The sequence below is a fragment of the Cordyceps javanica genome, chromosome 1 (genome assembly GCF_051103115.1).
Source record: "Cordyceps javanica chromosome 1, complete sequence".
Classification (NCBI taxonomy): domain Eukaryota; kingdom Fungi; phylum Ascomycota; class Sordariomycetes; order Hypocreales; family Cordycipitaceae; genus Cordyceps; species Cordyceps javanica.
This window is the reverse complement of record NC_139295.1, coordinates 4,740,013-4,759,602: the sequence shown is the minus strand read 5'-3', so window position 1 is coordinate 4,759,602 and position 19,590 is coordinate 4,740,013. Positions and strand designations below refer to the sequence as shown.

The following is a 19,590-nucleotide window of genomic DNA, read 5'->3' as shown; positions in this document are numbered from 1 at the left end:
GCGATCGTAGGGCCGATGACTGGAGGGTCTGCTTAGACATCGTATTGAGTGCACATTAAATGTACCATAGTGAAAGCTACCATTCCAACCTAGCCAAGTAAGTATCGGTGTATAAGTCATTACTTCATCAATAACATCTAGTGTTCGTGTCATGGTCCCTGTTCAACTCCGTCCAAGAAAAACAATTTATCATTACCCTTCCCAGTTTTCCAATATTGCGTGCTATGCCCGTCAATCTTTATGAGCAGCCATCATTTCCCAAGATGGCTGTCGCTTCTGCTATTTCGCCCTCATCTTCCAGGGGCTCAGAGGATAGAGCGGATCCTTCCCAGTCTGCGTCTTCATGTTAGACGTGCTTCATATTTCAGCATTCAGGTGCTTGGCTTACCGGACCCGTCATCTTCTGCTCGGTCAACTACTAGTGCAGTCATGCCCTCGAGTATTTCTACATCACCAGTCAGTCTAATAACACATCAACGACGTTGTAGTCATGCACACCTTGCCGCTGTTCACTGAATTTGTCCTTGGTCTCTTCGTCCAAGGTCTCGCTTTCCGCCACAACCACGCTGCAGTTGGTCAACACTCGAATCAACACCGCGGCATACTCTCGCTCGATTGACATTCTGCGCTCGATGTGGGCATCGCGCAGATAGCTGAGGCAGTTCTTTCCGATTGCCAGTCCAAGATCAGATGACAGTTTTGCAGCCTCGCTGCTCCGGGAGTCGGCCTCTGCTGGTATGCACAGGGCCATATCCACCAGACGCTCTGCTCCGTTGCGTACATGGCTGTCCGGGTACTGGAGCAGAAACGGTCCCCACTGAGGTATTGTCAACAGCGTCGAGAGCCGCATCTGAGCACGCTCTTCCTCCAGCGGTCGCTTGCTATCGATTGCCCGACGTATCAACCCCAGGAATGCTTCACCTTCGCCCCTCTCGAAGCTTGCGGCTTGTTTGCCTATATGTTGGACCAGGTTTTGGGCATCCGCTAGCCGATTGCAGCTGTCCACGACAATTGATGCGGCTCGGATATACACATCCAGGGGTTCTGTCGATGCATCACCGCGAATCGTATCTTCCAGCAGGTGCAAGAGCTTTCTGGTTGGTAATTCACCTGCCTGAATAATCCTTTCTAGGATCCGCCTTGTACATTCTGGTGCTTGGTTGATCTCCAACAACCGTGCCATGAAGAGGCTAGAATCCTCTTGTTCGGGGTGCGACAACAACAACAACGACACTTCTTTTGACGTCCATGGAAAGTATCCGGTGCCGTCCGCCAGTCGTTCGTCCACCGTTTCCACAATTGTCTCGCCACTGATTTCTGGCTCTAGCTGGCTCATCAGGTAGTCAATGAGAGCCAGGACTGCCACGTAAGATGGTGGCTGCGCGTTGAACCTCTTGTATACGTTCTGCAGCATCTTCACAAAATTCGGCTCAAGTTCCATGGAGCGGTCTGCGGTAATGATCTTCAGGCACTTCTCCAAGTAGCAACCGGCCAGGACTGCTCCACATTCTCGCCTCCCAAGCTGGGCTACGTCAAGAATCGTCAAGAAGTACTCATCCCACGCTCTGATATGGTGCTGGAAAGACTTCCAGAGCTGGTCTAGTGGCTCCATCGCACGCGACAGCATATTCTCTTTTTCTCCGTCATCGCCGTCATCGCCGTCATCGCCGTCATCGCCGTCCATGTCTTCATCCTCGTTATCGCTCGGAATCGTCGTTGTGCCGGACCGCATATAGAGTGATTCCGGACAACTCCTGGACAGCGTCCCCAAACAAGTGACAAACAGCTGGCCAACGGCAACTCGGACATTTCGTTCCGGGTTTCGCAACAACAGAGAACGCAGCACAGCAGGCCGAAGTTGGAAATATTTGAGCGTTTGCCATGCACAACCTTGCTGTGTCCTAGCCATCTCTATCAGCATGTTGCAAAACATAAGGGCAAAGGAGCAATCTTTGTTTCGACTGAAAATCTGGTCTAGATAGCTCAGTGCAGTGCTCATGACTAGCTGATAGGCCGCATCCTCTGCTTTTCCCGATGGCTGCTCATCCAGCTCTGATTCGGCCTGAGAAGATAGTTTCCGTCTGAGGCTTTCGTAGACACAAGCTTGGACAAACTTGGCATGATTTGGGTCAAACAGGCAGTGACGCCGCAGAAGCAATATGTTCTCGCTGTGGATGTGCTCCTTCAGAGCCTCGCCCTTTGCCGAGTACGAGTGTATGCCACCACTTGTCGCTAGCTCTGTGGCAGCGGCATCTGTCGGTGGCGAGATTCGCTGATAGAAGAGCATGTAAGCACTGTAGCTCTTGTTGAAGGAAATGCTATTCTCTTCATATACTGAGCGTCGCTCCGGACCTCCAAAAGTGGATACTTCCATGGATGCGTGATTCCATATTCCCACCTGATCATCGTTGAACTCTACCCACTTTTGTGTCGTGTCTTGGTTTGGTGAGCGCTCACGCACATAGGAGTAGTAATGTCCAGATTCGGCGGTGCCTGCATGGACAAGCACACCAACGAGCTCGAACATGTCCTGCTTGCCATCAGGTGCCGAGCCACTTAGGTGCTCAACTGTGTATGGCTGCAAGTCTAGCCTATCCGGGAACGCGAAGTAGTCGTCTATCTTGCTTCGTTGTAATGTCTGCAAATTGAATTCGAATCGCTTCAGATGGAAGATCATGTTATCAGGTGTATCCTTCAAACAAGCCCTGGGACTATCAGTACCTTTGCAAAGTCTATAGCAGATTGTAATACACACCTTTTCACGGCATCGACGTGTCGGTCACAGGAGGAGCACTTGTATTTGTTGTCTGTGGTCGGTCAGCACTGGCCTTGGCATTACCAAGGAAATATCAAACTTACCGCCGTCCATGGTCTCTCCGCCAACATATGCTCGAAGGCTATCCTCGAGTGTCGATTTCCCCTTTATGTCGCACTGAATAGCCGAAAAAGGCTCCAGTCTTTCTGATATGTGGCCACACTCTTTTGACCTGATTTGTTGAACGAGCTGACCCCCATAAATCGATCGAAACTTACTTCTCGCGGCCGCGTTCGGAAGTTGCGCTTCCCATCTGTCAAAGAGGAGATTATAAAACTCATCTACGTCCATTTGACTGTGGATATCGATTGGGCCCTGGTCATACGTTTTGATCGCGCCAACAAAGGCAGCCGGCTCAACTGACCGATTAATGCTCTCCTGCAGATGCATAAACAGTCGCTGCGTTTCATGCAAGAGTACCTTGGAGTTGTCGACTTCATCCACATCAAATGACAACAAGTAATTCCGAAAGCCGGGATTCATGTACAGTTGTGTGATGAGTGAATTTAGGTAGCACGTGTTGGACAGATTTTGTAAGCCAACGTACCCAGCCGGAGATCGAAGTGCTTTTTGTTGATCAAACTGAAATGGAAGGTCGTATATGTAAGGATCTGCTACTCGTACGTCAGCCTGGTGATTCACTGCCAGACGAAAGGCCCATACTTACCGCCATCAGCATAGAATGGAACCAATTCATCCAGGAACTGCATTGTCTCGGGCAGCCTATCCTTGTGAACGCGTAGGTACAGAAAAATAGACTCGTAAAGTTTCGCTCTAGTTTCAGGATTTAAAATTATTTTCGGTAGAGACCCGTTCAATACTGTTCGCTCTTGAGGGAACAGATGCTCTTTCATCAGTAGGAAAACCGCAGCGCTGTATCAAGGTCAGCCCCTAGGTTATCATTGACGGAGCAAACGACATGCCTTGGAATATACTGAGCAAGAGACTCGTCCAATTGAAGACAGCGATTCAGTAGAGTCACCAAGCCCTCTGCTACCATGTCGCATGGTGCATCTTGGTTGATTTCCTGGTTTTCAATCTTTAGGCCAGCACTGAGTAATTCTGCAGTTTGACTTACCTCGGTGTATGCATGTGCTAGCAGATACTCGATCAATGTCTGAACGAGAGATCCAAGATCGACGCTTTCGGAATATTTGAAACGCATGTGAACAACGAGGCAGCACAGTAGCTTCATCAGCTCGTGACAGTTTTCTCCCAAGTTCGGTGTGGTGATTAGTGTCTCCAGTCCCCAGTTCCAGAACCATTTCGTAATAAGACCAATCTTGTCGATCGTTTCAGCTTCCTTCTTCGTAATATCATCAATTATTCCAATGCAGAAACTTCGGAAATGTTTTTGATTGCATAAGATGCACATCCGGCACATTAATGTCGCAAGTAATGGGTTACCAGCCATTGCCAGCCAGAAATCATCATTGACAAATCCCAGTCTCAAGATCAAAGAGAGGCACTTAGCACTGAGATGAACAAGTTCTTCTTCCTGAGAGCTCGTAGAAGCGTCTAGTATTGATAGTATCCGGGATGGTGAGGGTTTTGGAATGTCTTGGGCAGAGGCGGCGTCTTGGATTGCAACTGCATCGCTGTTAATTAGTCCAGTCTCTAAAGCCAGGCGTGCACAACGTACCATCAAGAAGGCGTATGAACTGCATTATTAAAGTTGACGTCACCAGTACATTCACGCGGCCAGGCATCTGAGTAATCAGCTCGTCATCCAGGCCACGTGCAAGTAGCTGTAAAGCTTTCGCCACCAGACGAATGTAGGACTGGACTGGAGTCAAAGTCGGTGAACAACGATACGATAATACTGTTCGCCGCGAGGTTGTTTCTTTGACGCATTCCATCAAGGCAAAGATGGTGTAAAGTAGCCTATAAGGTTGATCAGGGACGAAGTGATCCTCATACTTAGCATCATCTGCACCTAGGCGCTGCATCAGGTCGCCGTCGGCCGGCAGTCGTAACAGGAAGTTGTATGTCTGAATGTGGTCAGTCAAAGTGAACATCTCGCTACATATCATATACTTACCTCAGCGGCCATACTCTCGTCCATGATCAGGTATTGCCAGAACTCTGAGAATTGGGATAGAATCTCGATCTCGATCGGTGACGAACCAGGCTTCACATGGTTAGGCATCTCAGATGTGGCGACATCTTTGCTTAGCAAAATCAAGCCATCGCACATGCGTAAATCTCGCAGAGACTTTTGTACCTGCGCCTCGTTCGGTATAAGCTGTCGGCCTCTGTAGTAAGCTTTAAAGCTCTCGAAACCGGTCTCGTCTCTGAGAACAGCAAGTAGCGAACCAAGAGAATTTTCTCGCCCTATCCGCAGCGGCTTGACTTCTCCATTGCCATCGTCACCGAACGCCTGATACTGAAGTGTAGTCGGCTCGCCTTTCATATCTGCGGCGCATTCGGGTATCAAGGACCGCAAATCGGCAGCTGCATAGCGGGTGTTGGCGCGGTGTGCGTCTAGGAAATAATGAAGCAGTCTCAAAGTGCGTAGAAACTCGAGTTTCTTCCGTGTCAGCTCGCTTTCAGGTTCAAGCAAAACAATGGAGTCATCATCTGCGTCTTCGTCTGTTGGCATAGCCTGAAGAGCATGTCTAGCTTCGCGCATAAGCCTCAGACACTGGCGGACCAGCTTCAGGTGGATATTTTGGGCCCTATTCACCGTACAAGCGCCAATGGTCTTACTCTCCAGATAAACCCCAGAGGCAAGTAAGACTATAGCAGATTTCGCAATACCCTCGTCATGAGCAGAGAGAATGATACGCCAAAGTTGCTGTATGCCACTCTGGGCAACGAGCTCCTCATGATCGAGATTGAATTCCTCGCAGTGGTTAACTAGCAACAGGACATTTTCTTTGACGAAGTTCAGCATTCCTTCACAATAGCAGCTGGCAGGCAGATTGGGAAGGTGTTTGGAAAAGCAAGTCTGTAGGAACGAATTTCGAAAGCCGCTATTATTTCCGACTGTGGATATTGTTTGCCAGGCCGCGACTCTGTCAGCGTTGTTGAGCGCCTTCGAGCCTACCAAAGCTTCCCAAAGTCTGCCTCCCAGCTCTTCCGTGATTGACTTGGGCTGAAAATGAATAATTTGCGAGATCAAATCGCGACGAGCTGAGTTCGCATGACCGGCCAGGATAAGCTCAGATTGGTCGTTTGCGCCACTGACAGCGGACTCCAATTCTTCCACGACCACTCGGACAATGTCATACGTCTCAGTGAGACACTGGAGCTCATTAGCAACGGCTGGGCGTAGGCAAAGGGAGATAAACCAGAGGCTGCCGAGCGCTGTTTGCGAGCCAGACGTCAGATGGCTTACACAGTTTCTGTACAACTGCTTTCGAACTTCAACTCCCAAGCCGTAGTTGAGTAGATCCCGAGCTCGCTGCATTGCCACCATTTGGAGCTCGGGATATGCGTAGCTGGCACCATTATTAGAAGTCGGCATCTCTCTCAATACACGCAAAATGGAGAGAAAAGGATGCACTGTGAGGGATTCACCGGCAAGTTGCGCCTTAGATACCATCTCACCAATCAAATTCTCCCAAAGGTTTCGAAGCAATGGAGACAGATCCATGAGCTTAACATCATTGAACTTTTCGCACAGGTGCACCAGGTGCTCGTAGCGCAACACAGAGATAACGTTACTTGTGACGCGTGTGATAGCATCGGCCACTCGTGGATCTTGACTCGATTCGATGGAATGCCAGAGTCGATCAAGGAGGGGCTCTGTGCTCGCATCTGAGAGAACCAAGAACACGATGATATTGGCACTGGCCACAATGATCTCAGGGTGACATGACGGGCTAACGATGTAGCCAATCAGCTCGTTGTCGACTATACGCCCCAAATGACGTAGAAAATTACGACCGTCAACAGTCATCTCCTCTTGGGCCCAAACATCAGCCAAGTAGCTGCACAAGATGTTGACAGCCATGACTCGGAGCTGCATGAGTCCCGATTGGATGAGCTTGGACAGCACGTCGAGTTTCCATTCCCATGGTGCAGCTTTCTGCAGCATGTCGGGCGTTGCCTCGGGGTACTTCGATTGATACGTTTCGAGCAGAGTGTCAATACCATCAGGCCGATTTCTTTCTGCCGAGTTGTTCGATTGACAAATGATGGAGAATATGCTGGCTAGGGCACGAACCAGACGATTTGCTGTCTCGCTACTCAGAATAGAAATTTTCTTTTCGATGATTGTAGAAAGTGCGTCGGAGAGCGCCAACCACGTTTTTCGGGTCTGCTGAATGGCACCCGTGGCGTATATGGAGGTTGATCTCGAATGGGTTGCATCGTTTCTTTGGTGGTCTGCAGCGACGCAGTCGCTGATAATGCAGGCGATCAGAGTAAAGTCGCGTAACCGGAACTTCGATGTAGTAGCAAATTTTGACAAATAATAAGCTAATGTGCTGATCCACTGCGTGGTGTTGCCTTGCGCCGCGACGAAGGGAGAGAGAAGAACTCTCGACATTACGCAGCGTGTCCACGGCGACGGACCATCCAGCCGCTCTCCGGCAGAAGTTTCCCGTTCTTCTATGTGCAGCAAATCATACCATGTATGTAAGCATTCGATACAGAAGAGAACAAGCTCATCATCTTGCTCGACATCCTTGGCAAGTTCCAGCTGAAGAGTTCCATGGTCAAACTCAACCAGGGCAGCAGTGAGTAGTGAATAAAGCGAAAATATATCTTGAGTTGTGGAAAATACCAAGTCCGAGTCCGAGGAATAGGGTCTGATCTAAATTAGCTTACAGTTCCCTGTGTATTAAATTGAAACAATACCTCGTCGTTGTTAGTGCGCTTATGGCTGCTGGGAGGGATAGCCAGAACTTTCTCTGCGATTGTAGTGCTAGTAGCACTGTACTTCTGTCCGAGGTTTTGAGGAACTCGATAGCCGATTTTTGCATCCATTCTGAAAGTTTCTGGAGCTGAATGGCTTCAATGTTGCGCTCTGAGTTGAGCAGTCAGCGGGGATCCTCTGAGCAGGTCTTGTGGTTACTTGCCTGTGGTAAGATATTGCGCCAATCGAACGACAGGATCGTGCAAACTATCCCTTGCTAGTCGAAACGGGAAGGAATCCGGGGGCGTGATGACTTCTTCCACATCAGAGGGGGATGTGTCACCGAATGACCGCGTCATAGGATCTCGATCCTCGTCTGATATACATCTCTGATCTAGAATTGGCGAATTCGAGCCCGAGGCTAGAAGACGTCTTCCCGGCTGCAATAAATTACTGCCATGGTCTTCCACCATGCGTCGTAAGCTCAGCGTGAGCTGGGAAGAAGGGTCGAGCGATGTTGAGGAGTCGGAAGGGGCGGGGGTCTGAAAGTTGTCGACATGAGTTTCGGGGCTCGGAATAGCTTCTTTCTGAGTTGTATTTTGATCATTCTTGTGACTTATGTCATGCGGATTGTTCGCTTCGTTCTCGTTGTCGAAGAATAATTGTTCAGCTGGCGACATGGAAGCTGACGCAGATGTACGGCGGCGTTTGCGGGCCGCATCGTCGTCCTCGAAAGGCTTCGGCCGGGTCGAGGTCTCGGGCAGTGCTTCAAGATCGACGTCGCGACCGTCGATGGACCCGGCAGGTTTTTCCATCGAGATGTCGTTCTGGCCGACAGAGCTCCAATAAAGTCACGGAGCCGTGAATGCCGTCTGTAGCGGCCGGCAGCAGGTATTAACATGTGGATTCTTTGGCGTGACAACGAGGACGGCGAGCAGGGCGTCTAGGCGCAGAGCAAACAGCTTCGGGCCTAGGTGCCAGTGCAGGTGAAAATATGAAGAAAGAAGAGACTGACTGTGTCAAGTATAGAAAAAGAATACACCGAAATCGCAACACAGCAATCAAGTATCGATGGATCGCGTTTGCTAGGTAGGTAGCAGCCAACCGTGCTTTGGTGGAGTAGACAGAGGGGCAGCTAAAGCTGTACCTGCTAAGAGTGGGCAGCTTGGCAGTGAAGGTAGGTAGATGGTACAGTACCTAAGTAGGGTAGGTGGCGGCAACGGTGGGGTAATTCTGAGTAAGTCAGAAGGGCCCCAGTAACACTTCTCTGGTGTGGTGTGGTGGCCACCTAGGCATGCAGACAATGATGAAGAGAAAGCAGATGAACAGCTTCGTTCCTAGGTGGTCGGCGATTCTTGTCTGGTCAAACCAATAGATATGCAGTGAGCTGGTGCTCTCTCAGCTGTGGTAACCGAGGGGTGCGAGGAGGGGGCAGCTTCAATACGAGGGCCTGTAGAACCAGATGATTGTTGCCACATGCGACCTGCTGTCTCATGTAACTCGGGGGGGAATCATCATGTTGAGGACACTTGTTTCCTTTATACTTTTTATTTTTTTCGAAAAACAAACCTTGTGGACAAGCCGTTGCACCGGAATATCATCGATAGACTACAAGCGCCTTGATAGATACAAGTACACTCATCCTTAGCGCGCCAAAAACGTGCCGAAGCACCTGACAACCAGGGCCTGCCTACAAGCCTACCCTGTACTCTCGACGCGTCTGCATGGTTCCTCCTAACACTTTCTCGGAAAAGTCACGGATTATATCTGGCTTCAGAACCCTCAATTTTACGTGTTGCGGGTCTATCTTTCGGTCTTTATCGTCTCGTATTTGAGTTGTTCGTCTGATGCGGCAGTGTAACACAATCATCGTAATAGTGCAAGTATCACAACATTGATCATAACAATACATTGATAAGCTGAGACTCTGCATGGTGCCACGGTTTCTTCCCCAGGTTCTACAAGACCATGTCCACATTTGAGTCTTTGTGGTTTCTTGTCTCGAGAATGCTTTGCCAAGGCTGTTCTGGTTGTATTGTCGCTGACAAATAATACATATAGAAAAACAATCGTCGCGCTATATCACGACTTCAGGTCAGCAGCAGAATCGAGAGCTCAAGTAAAGATAGCCTTTATAGAGTCGCACTGCTATCGAACCGAAAAGCAAGTCGAATTCGTCAAGCGTGTTGCTCACGCCATGAACCTCGACCACTGTCGAATCCACGTCGAAGTCTTGGAAACTCTGAGAGCAAAGCTGCTGCATCACAAAACGCAAGCCTCTGGCAATGAATTCTGATTCATCCGATGTTTTGACCAAAATTTATGGAGATTGAAATACCCATCTGCCCGCGAATCACTCGACAAGATCATTGTCGAATTTGAACGATGGCGGAACATTTTTGATCCTACCTGGTTTCTAATCGTCCCCGAAAAAAAAGACTAACCCAGGGAGCGAAATCTCTAGTGACCACCATCCCTATAGGCAAGGGATACACATATGCACGAAAACTGTGTGACGCAATATGATGGGAATGCGTGGGGCGTCTGCTTGTTGGAAATTGGGCTCTGGGATTCTTTTGTAGTGAGTTCTATGAAAGGTCATGACGCTATGATTCCTTCGCCAATCTTTCGAGTGTATTCGAATAACGAAAAATTCAAATCGGACAAGTCGTCGCAAATTAGGCACACTGTCAAAGATTCTCTAGTCTACTTGCAAAGGAGTGTCTGCCGCAACGCATGGGAGATTTACGCACAGCGGTGGCGATTACCTGTCTTATGTGCCTGGATGAAGGAAACGAAGATTTTTGGGCTGAAGAAGACATGCGGCACGATAATGGAGCGTTGATTGACGTGCGATATATTGCTTAAGTTGATGTAAATAAGTAGCATTTTGAGTCTCAGGCGTGGCGGAAAAGGGAGCTGAAAGTGCCCCACATATCCAAGTCGGCAACTTCAAGTGGGCTGATGACTGAATTCTTAATCTGTGTGTTCCCAGTCGAGGAAAAGAAGAATTTGGTAATATACTAGCCGTACAAACCAGTGACCAGTCTTTCGAATAGAACTGTTATCGCTATTCTGCCATGGCTTCCACAGCCGGTGGACTCGCCCGCAAGAAAATTATTCACCACCTTGGGTCACCGTTCAGTACGACTTCATGGTAAACCAATTCCACAGCTGCTGCTACCATATTCCCTTTCTAACAGAAACGCAAAACAAAAGGCCGGAAATATCTCAAGAAGACCAAGACACAATATTGGAGTTGCTCTGCGAGTAAGCTCCGAGCCGCCATGGCAACTTGCGATTGCAAGTACTGACCCGTGACTAGGTATCTTGGCCCGATCGGCAAGCATCGTCAGAGACACGTCAAACCTTCCAAAGGAAAGAGAGTGAAAAGGAAGCGAAAGCTTCAAGAGAAGGAGTCTGGCAAAGACGACACGGCAATGGTCCTTGACCCGCCAGCCAAACCAGAGATTGCGTCACAAGTGGATGTTGGTTTCAATTCAATTACGAGTGGCTTTCAGAATGCAAGCAACAGTGCGGAGAATGGCATTCAATCAAAAAGAAAGCAAAAATATTCCATGGTATTCATCTGCCGTGGAAACCAAAGTGCGGCCTTCAACAGCCATTTTCCACAGATGGTAGCTGCCTCGTCACAGGATGCCCAGCCAGATGACGCCACTCGGCTGGTGGGATTCTCCAAGCCATGCTCCGATAGGTTGAGTCACTGCCTTGGAATAGCGCGCGTTTCTTCCGTTGCTATCTGTAGTGATGCAGTTGGGTCGAGCCCGCTTTGGGATCTGGTGAAGAAATCTGTCAAGCCAATACAATGCGAATGGCTTGAAGAAGCTCGCCGGCTACAGTATCGTCAATCGCGGATCGTGTCTATGGAGACCTCCGTCGGTCCTAAGAAGAGCAGGGCAGTAGCAGCGCAATAAGGGACAATGACGGGCAGTAGGTCGTGAAGCTGCGCACTACTTACGGACATTTCGCTCGCACCTTTAGTCAAACCGATACGAGCGCATTCACAGCTAAGAGGAGGCATAAATCAGGTCCTTCCCAGGCAGTCTTTAGGTATTTTCATATCAATTGAATTGTTGAGCTCGGATTTATGTGCCTTCTTTTACGTTCGTTGCTGTGATCACCTGCAAACGGAAGCTGCAGTGAAGGATCCTGCCGCCGCCAGCCGCTGCCAGCTGCCAGCTGCCAGCCGACAGAGAAAACAAACCCCGCCTGCTACTAAGCAGATCATCTGAATCTTTTAACCTTCAAGCTTTCTAGCCAAGAGTCTTCTCTTCCTAATCAGTAACATTCCCGTTACCCCCTCAAGGGAGCTTTGCTACACGCCCTGCATCTCTGTAACCATGGCGATGTCGAATCCCTATTTCAACGACAAGAAGAAGCTGGCGGATGCTATTGCTCTTGCCAGAAGCTTTTCCAAGACAAAGGCAACTAGAACCAGCCGAGATACTGAACATCATGCGCACTCACGAGTTCGAGGGGCGCCGTTGCGGGGTTCCGTCCAACCGCAACTGATACATTCCATCGTCCGTACGTACTTTGGCCCTTTGGTAGCAATACGCATTCCCTTATACATTCCCAGGACCCGATTGCTTTTCGGAAACGGGCTATAGACAGTCGCAACAACAGTGTTCTGCGCGCCGAAAGAACACAATTTCCATGGCTGCGTGGCAGGCACAGAAGGACGTTTCGTCGATTACTGGTGGGCGAGGACTCGACTTCCTGAATCGAAAAGACGTCCCGGACATCGCCCCAGCAGGTGATCTACCGAGTTTCAGCCTTAATTAAAGAGCAATAGCACTGACGTTTCTGACTACAGTTCAGCCTGGACCTGTTGTTGTGCCTGAATCGCTACCATCTCCTCCTTATCTCGTCGAAGCTGAGCCTATGGTTGTGAATGGTAGACCTGCAGCAACTGCAACAACTTCGGTTCTTGATGAATTCTGGGCACTGATGTCCCAACGCGAGAAAGAGGAGGCACAGGTGGGCCCATTAGTTGACAAGCTGCAGCAATGGAATCTCCAATCACCATCGGCTGTGGCAAAGCCAACGGCCGCCAACATACCAGCTGCGCCAATCTCCCACCAATCACTCATTGATTGGAAGAAAGTGTCCATTAAAGAGAACAATGGCGCTACCGTTTCACAGACCATGACGGAGTCAAAGGTGGCAGTAGTCCAAAAAGGCCAAGAAAACGACCGAATAAGCGGTATTCGGTCAGTTGGCGAAGACTCCATCAGAAATGGTCCAACGTTCTTATCGGAAGATGGGGATATCAGTAACCTTTCTGCAAAAATTGAATCGTATGCAGAATTTGCGAACCATGTCGAGCTGCCAAGGATGACTGCACATCTACCGCCGACACCACAGGAAGAGGAGAAAAGTCGGTCGGCATTGGAGACGATAGAGCAGCAGAAGAGCTCAATTCAACCAGCATTTTCGACTGAATATAATGGCACAGCAACAGTCAAGTCACAAAAGGGTCTTGAGACGTCCCACTTTGCATCGAATGAAATCAAACACATCATACTGCAGCCGGAAGATAAGCCTCGATTGACACCAGGAGCGATGGAGCAGCTTATGAAACAACCAGAAACACCAGAGCCTACTAAATGCAATTGCACACCATCTATTAAACCCCAGAAAGGTCTTGCTGCATCTCGTTTCGCATCTAAAGAAACCGAGAATTCCCCCTTCGCGAAGAAATTTTCAGTCAGCTTGGAGATTACTATCCACCAGGACTTTTGCCCGTTATCTGAGAAAAAGGAACCGAAGTCTGGTCGAGGTAGTAGTGCGGAAACACCGCAACAGATGCTACGAGCTGAAGCAGTGCCCTTCACCCCCCAACTCTACAGACAGGCTACGCTGACTCACGGTTTTGAGGGACTCAACTGAGCTACGCTGATGACGAAGAAGAACAAAATATTGATTGTTTACGTTTGTATTTCGTGAGATAGCTTATATACATCTATTTTGAGTTCATGCCTTTTACCAACAGCTGATGCCCTTCTCTGACTTTTGGCGAATAGTGTTTGCGAAGGAGCTCACCCTCCCAGACTGTCGTAGCAAAAGGGTTGCTTCCTTCCACACTATCACTAACGGGATTGTATCGCCCGTCTCCCTTGCGTTCCTCTGTATTCCACAAGCTTCGAATCTTTCTGCCATGTGTATGCGCAACATCGCCGAGTAGCGCCAGCGTACCCTGACATGACTTTTCAGGCAGCTGAAGTGACGAGGTCATGAGCTGTTTTGTGAAGGCAGCGAGCCTCAAAGGGGGCACGGAACGAATATTCCAGGGAGGGAGGAGAATGGCAGTGAGTGAACGGAGGAGAAGGACAGTTGTGGTCTGCACATTGATGCGCAAGTAGCGGCCAGCGGCATGCGTGGAGCTGGGTGGCTTGGTGAGCTCAAGGTCTGGGTTGGTGGAGAGATCAAGAAGGGAGCGGTAGAGGTGAGTGGTGAAGTAGGAGAGATCAAGGTGGAGGGCATTGCGTGAGTTGTGGGCGTCCTGCCCGGCGAGGAGCGTGTGCGCGGTGACTGTGCAGAGGAGCGCCTCGCGGGTGAGGTTGCGCGAGGGTTCAACACCGTCGTCCTCGTCGTCATTGTTGTCACCATTCTCGACGACCTCCTCGCCATTCTCGTCGGTGCCCTCGGCGTTGGCGTCTTGGATGCTGTGGCGAATCAGGTCTTTGAGAGCCTCGAGCAGATCGCCGAAGAAGTCCTGATTGATGAGGCGCGCGTACTTGGCGAGGCCTTCGAGAACTGCGCCCATGAGGTGTGGCTCGCGCAGCTTGAGAATGCGGAAGTAGCAGGCAAACACCATCTTGAGCGTCTCAGACTGCATGCGCTCGCGCTCCTCGTGGCTGACGAGGGCGTCGGCCTGCGTCATCTCCTTGGCGATGGACTTTTGCTCCTTGAGCATCTTGCGCTCGCGCTTAGTGCGAAACTCGCGCTTGTTCTTCTTCATCTTGTGCGGCGGCTGACCGCCATCCTCTCCCGCGCCACCATCCTCGCCTTCTTTGTCGACGCGGTCTTTGGAAGCGGTGCCGCGAAACTCGGAGAGCAAGCGCAGGCCAAGAAACAGGTTGAGCACGGCCTGGTCCACCTGGTACTCGCGTGACCTCATCATCTTGGTGAGGAGTGAGACGGCCTCCATGGTCGGGCGACCTTCGTCGTCCTGGCGGAAAAGCGTCTCGAGCGCCTGCAGGCACTTGCTGGCGTCATCGTCGATGCGGCGGCGGCTCAGCTTCCAGACGAGGATCTTGAGTAGCTCGGAGCGGAAGTTGAAGTGCGGTACAGCAGTAATGAGAGTGCAAGCGCAGGTGTAGGCGACATTGGAGATGCTCTGCGTGCCAGGCCTGGCTTTGATACCGAGGCGGGCGATGCGGTTCAGCTCCTTGACGTAATGCTGGTAGCCCGAGACAAGCGACTGCTCAAACTGCCGCAATTGACGTACGTCTTTCGAAATCTTTTCTTTTTGTTCCTCTTCTGTCAAGGGTCTTATACGATATCCGGGAATGATATCTTTGTAGACGGCCATTTGCGTCATGAGAGCAAGCATCTGAATGGCTGTGATTTCGGACTCGCCAAACTTGGCCAGTGCCTTTAGCGAAGCACTATTTTCCTCTGGGTTTTCGTTGAGGGCCATTGCAAGCTTGGCCATTTCCTCCTGCGCCTCGATAATCTGTTGCGACTCGGGGATTGCGGGTGCCTTTTCTTCCTCGTCCTCTTCTGGCTCCCATTCGACATCGTCCTCGCGGCCCTCTAGCCATTCGGTGTCGCTCTCGACCGAAACGTCGTCACCTTCGGCATCTAGACTGTCTAGAATCTCGAGCCGGCCGTCGGCTGTCTTGATTGGCAGCTTGTTGCTCTCTTTGGGCTCCTTCTTCTTGCCCTTGCGCGGCCTCGATTCGTAGTCCTGCTCCAGATTCCAGTTTGAGGCGTTCTTGAAAAAGGCTTTTTGGGCATCCTTTCCAGTTGCTGGCGTGCCATCAGTGACCTCGGCAGCCACCTGCGCCAGCTTTCTCTTTTTAGAGCCCATCGCCGGCATTTTGTAGCAAGTATAAGCTTGCCAGGCAGCTGAAATTGCACAGGTAGAACTGCTACCAAAGAGTTTTGCCCACTTGCTCGAGAATGGCAGCGACTTGTCCAGCATGGTGGGCCTGTTAGTGCGGTTTGTGGCCAATTAAGAGCCGGCCTGCAACCTCACCGCCAAAATTTTGCGATTTTCTGCCGGATAAATTGTGCCCCTCCAGTACCAAAAATTTATGCTTGGCGGTCGGCCGCTAATCCATTGTCCATTGTCTTGCTATATATAATTCTCTGTCGTTGCAGGCCACCAATTGCAACTTACCGGTTTAATAATGGGATTTCGCAAGGCGCCGACGCAGGCCCTGAAGGCGGCCAACAAGCTCAAGCGGCAGGAGCTCTTCGTGCAGCATAAGAAGAGCAAGGACAAGGATCGTCGTGAAGAACGACTCCAGCGCAAAAAAGCAGAGGACCGCAACCCCGAACTCAAGGCCGCCCGGCTCGCCAAGAATGTCACCAAGACATTGGACCAGAAGCGTGTTTGGGACGATGTCGACGACGACAGTCTGGGTGCCGTGGTAGACGTGGAGAAACTCAAGCGCAAACGCATGGAGGAAGCCAAAGCCGAAGAGGAGGCCGCCTTGAACGCTCCACTTGACCAACAAGACGACGACGACGACGACGACGATGAAAACGATAGTATGCTGGATACTGACGACGAAGATGATGAAGCGCGAGAAGCTGCTCTAGAAAAGGCTCGCGCAAAGCGTGCTCGCAGAGACAGCAGTGTCGCTCCTTCGACGACCAGTACCAACCTGGACTTGACGCCGTCGTCGCTGGCTCTCAAGTTTCCTACGCTCTTTACCGATATCCCACCGCCGACTCCCAAAATCCTCATTACAACTTCATTGAATTCGACATTGCATGAGGAGGCGCACCTGCTCACCACACTTTTCCCCAATAGCAACTACATTCCTCGTTCATCACATCGTTACGGCCACAAGTATTCTCTGCGGGAGATTTGCAAGTTCTGCATAGGCAGAGACTACACCGCTGTTGTATTGCTGAAGGAAGATCTCAAGAAACCTACCGGCATGTCGATTGTGCACTTGCCGTCTGGCCCGACATTCCACTTCTCCATCTCGAACTGGATCGAGGGGAAGAAGCTGCCTGGTCACGGTAACCCGACCAACCACTACCCCGAACTTCTCCTCAACAACTTTAAGACTCCGCTCGGTCTACTGACGGCAAAGATCTTTCAAACGCTGTTCCCACCCGCGCCCGAGTTCCAGGGCCGCCAGGTTATCACGCTGCACAACCAGCGCGACTACATTTTTGTGCGCCGCCACCGCTACGTCTTCCGTGACAAGCGTGCGACGGAAAAGAGCGTCATAACCGCGGATGGTGAAAAGATGAAGGGTGTGGAGGAAATCCGTGCGGGCCTGCAGGAGCTAGGCCCACGGTTTACGTTGAAGCTGAGGCGCGTTGACAAGGGCATCGGGCGCGCGGGCAGCGAAGGTGACGATGCGACACAATGGGAGTGGAAAGCCAAGATGGAAAAGGACAGAAAGCGTTTCAATCTGTGATTTAGTAGCGAAGCAATTATACATGGCATCGATAGAAGAATGTATTTGTATTCCCCAGCGAGATCTTGGCTCCCATGCTACAAGTGGTTAGAAGCTTGCCTAGAGACCACAACCAATCAGTCCGTCAAGGCAAATAAGGTGTAAAGAATGTATAAAGAAGAATCGAATAAATACATTGATCTGACCGATTCCAGCTATATTCTTAAGACCATGGCCAAAATTGCGACTTCGGGCAACGACTGCAGGTACTTGAAGCTGCGTTTGCGCTAGTCTCAACCTGGTAACTTTTTCAAGAAATCTGCGACCAGGCTGTGCCAGGTTTACAAGCCACCTTGGACATGATTACTCTGATAGGCCCTTTCTGCTCTACTAATTAATTTGCTGAGTTGGCACGAAGCTCAATTTACATGATTGAGCTCTGATCTCGGTCTCCCGAACAAAACTGACATTCAACGGGAAAAGACTAGACATTATCTCTTGCGTGCAGGGGCAACGACTCAAAAACGTGGCTAGCGGATCACCTTGATGCGCCTGTGAGAGAGGCAACGTCTTTTTGCGCTCACTCGCCTCCCTCAAGCGCTTGACGAGAGTCTATTCAGCCTTCGTAGCTCACTTCGCGTTGGAGCCCGCACCAAACATTGCAATACTTGCAGACATTCGTGAGGGCGACTCGCCATTGTTCGCAATGCGACACCAACAGAAGGGCGACATCGGCGACATCGGCGACCCCAGCCCAATATGGAAAGCTGCGCCTGTACTCATAGGCACGACAAAATTCGAGCCAAGATCAGACGTGCGAAATATTATGGTAACAGGTGGTGCCGGCTTCATGTGAGTTCATCACATAACCTTTCAATTGCAGATTTTTCCCTCCTGGTCGAGTACTGACCTGGTCAAACACAGCGCCTCGTGGGTTGTCCGGCACCTTTCCATAACATATCCGGATGCCTATAATATTATCTGTTTTGACAAGTTGGACTACTGCTCTTCCACCAACAATACAGCCATACTTGCAGACCGCCCAAACTTCACAACCTTTGTGGGCGATCTAACTCATCCTGATGACGTGCTGAACTGTTTGGAAAAATACAACATTGACACAGTAATGCACTTTGCAGCGCAATCGCACGTTGACCTGAGCTTTGGCAACTCGTATAGCTTCACGGAAACCAATGTGTTTGGGACACACGTGCTACTGGAGAGTGCCAAAAAGGTGGGCATTCGCCGCTTCATACACGTCTCGACGGACGAGGTGTACGGAGAGGTAAAGGGCGGCGAGGACGATTTACCTGAAGCTAGTATACTGGCTCCGACAAATCCATACTCTGCGAGCAAAGCCGCCGCTGAGATGATGGTGCAGTCGTACCAAGCAAGCTTCAAGCTGCCCTGCATCATTGTGCGGAGTAATAATGTATACGGGCCACATCAATACCCAGAAAGTAAGTCGATGGAGATCGACTTATTGGAGAGATTACAGACTGACTGAGAGCCGATAGAAATTATATCGAAATTTGCTTGTTTACTGAACAGAAGGCAGCCAGTCGTCCTTCATGGGGACGGCAGCCCTGTTCGGCGTTATCTCTACGCTGGTGACGCTGCGGATGCGTTCGACACCATCTTGCACAAAGGCCAGATTGGCCAAATATACAACGTTGGCTCTTGTGATGAGGTTTCTAATCTCAACCTGTGCGTCAAGTTGCTCTCCGTCATGGGCATGGTTGATAACTGCAGTACCGACCTCGGCGCCACTATGAAGCAGCCTGCTTTCCGAAAATGGGTCAAGTACACGCATGACCGGCCTTTTAATGATTGCCGGTATGCAGTTGACGGATCAAAACTGCGCAGACTGGGCTGGGATCAGCGGACGAGACTGGATGAGGGCCTACGCATCACCGTCGACTGGTACCAACGATTCGGCGAGACGTGGTGGGGAGACATCAGTCATGTCTTGACTCCATTTCCCATGGTTGAAAAGGGCTTTATCGTGCCGGATTTTGATCACAGGATGCATGATGACCCTATGCGGCCGGGCGAGGCATCGCCAGCCAGAGATTCCGGGGAGAAGGGGCCGCGGAATGATTGAGGAACCTCTACAAATAATTTCGATTTGGCGTTGGACCAGTAGATTCATGGATGTGGATTTTCTGTTTCCATTCCGCTATTTCTAGACAGCGCCGCAAAGGAAGCATACTATTAGATCTCCTCCCCAAGCTGGCGCACTCCGCAGGCACTGATGGCCACAAAATAAAATAAAAGAATAAGACCAAATAAAATACGTTGCGCATTTTATGAAGAGGAAGAAAAGAAAATGATTTCGTGGGCGGTCACTTTATTTTCGG

At 50.3% G+C, this 19,590-nt stretch overlaps 5 protein-coding genes across 5 annotated transcripts; 2 read left to right on the top strand and 3 right to left on the bottom strand.

Moving 5' to 3' along the window:
* Positions 1–238: 238 nt before the first annotated feature.
* Positions 239–3,525, bottom strand: V2A60_001433 (uncharacterized protein; the record flags this gene model as incomplete). The annotated part of the gene is made up of 7 exons (XM_083252794.1): positions 239–333; positions 389–445; positions 499–2,705; positions 2,756–2,807; positions 2,860–2,961; positions 3,034–3,429; positions 3,483–3,525. 7 exons carry the CDS (start codon positions 3,523–3,525, stop codon positions 239–241), a joined length of 2,952 nt encoding a protein of 983 aa, XP_083108920.1.
* Positions 3,526–4,333: 808 nt separating this feature from the next.
* Positions 4,334–8,434, bottom strand: V2A60_001432 (uncharacterized protein; the record flags this gene model as incomplete). Its single annotated transcript, XM_083252793.1, has 7 exons — positions 4,334–4,405; positions 4,458–4,476; positions 4,736–4,806; positions 4,857–6,062; positions 6,156–7,572; positions 7,622–7,790; positions 7,888–8,434. 7 exons carry the CDS (start codon positions 8,432–8,434, stop codon positions 4,334–4,336), a joined length of 3,501 nt encoding a protein of 1,166 aa, XP_083108919.1.
* Positions 8,435–13,605: 5,171 nt separating this feature from the next.
* V2A60_001431 (nucleolar complex-associated protein-domain-containing protein) lies at positions 13,606–15,687 on the bottom strand (the record flags this gene model as incomplete). Its single annotated transcript, XM_083252792.1, has 1 exon — positions 13,606–15,687. One exon carries the CDS (start codon positions 15,685–15,687, stop codon positions 13,606–13,608), a length of 2,082 nt encoding a protein of 693 aa, XP_083108918.1.
* A 313-nt stretch (positions 15,688–16,000) lies between these two features.
* V2A60_001430 (rRNA-binding ribosome biosynthesis protein RPF1) lies at positions 16,001–17,251 on the top strand (the record flags this gene model as incomplete). Its single annotated transcript, XM_083252791.1, has 1 exon — positions 16,001–17,251. One exon carries the CDS (start codon positions 16,001–16,003, stop codon positions 17,249–17,251), a length of 1,251 nt encoding a protein of 416 aa, XP_083108917.1.
* A 685-nt stretch (positions 17,252–17,936) lies between these two features.
* Positions 17,937–19,334, top strand: V2A60_001429 (dTDP-glucose 4,6-dehydratase; the record flags this gene model as incomplete). Its single annotated transcript, XM_083252790.1, has 3 exons — positions 17,937–18,082; positions 18,155–18,690; positions 18,748–19,334. 3 exons carry the CDS (start codon positions 17,937–17,939, stop codon positions 19,332–19,334), a joined length of 1,269 nt encoding a protein of 422 aa, XP_083108916.1.
* Between the last annotated feature and the right edge of the window lie 256 nt (positions 19,335–19,590).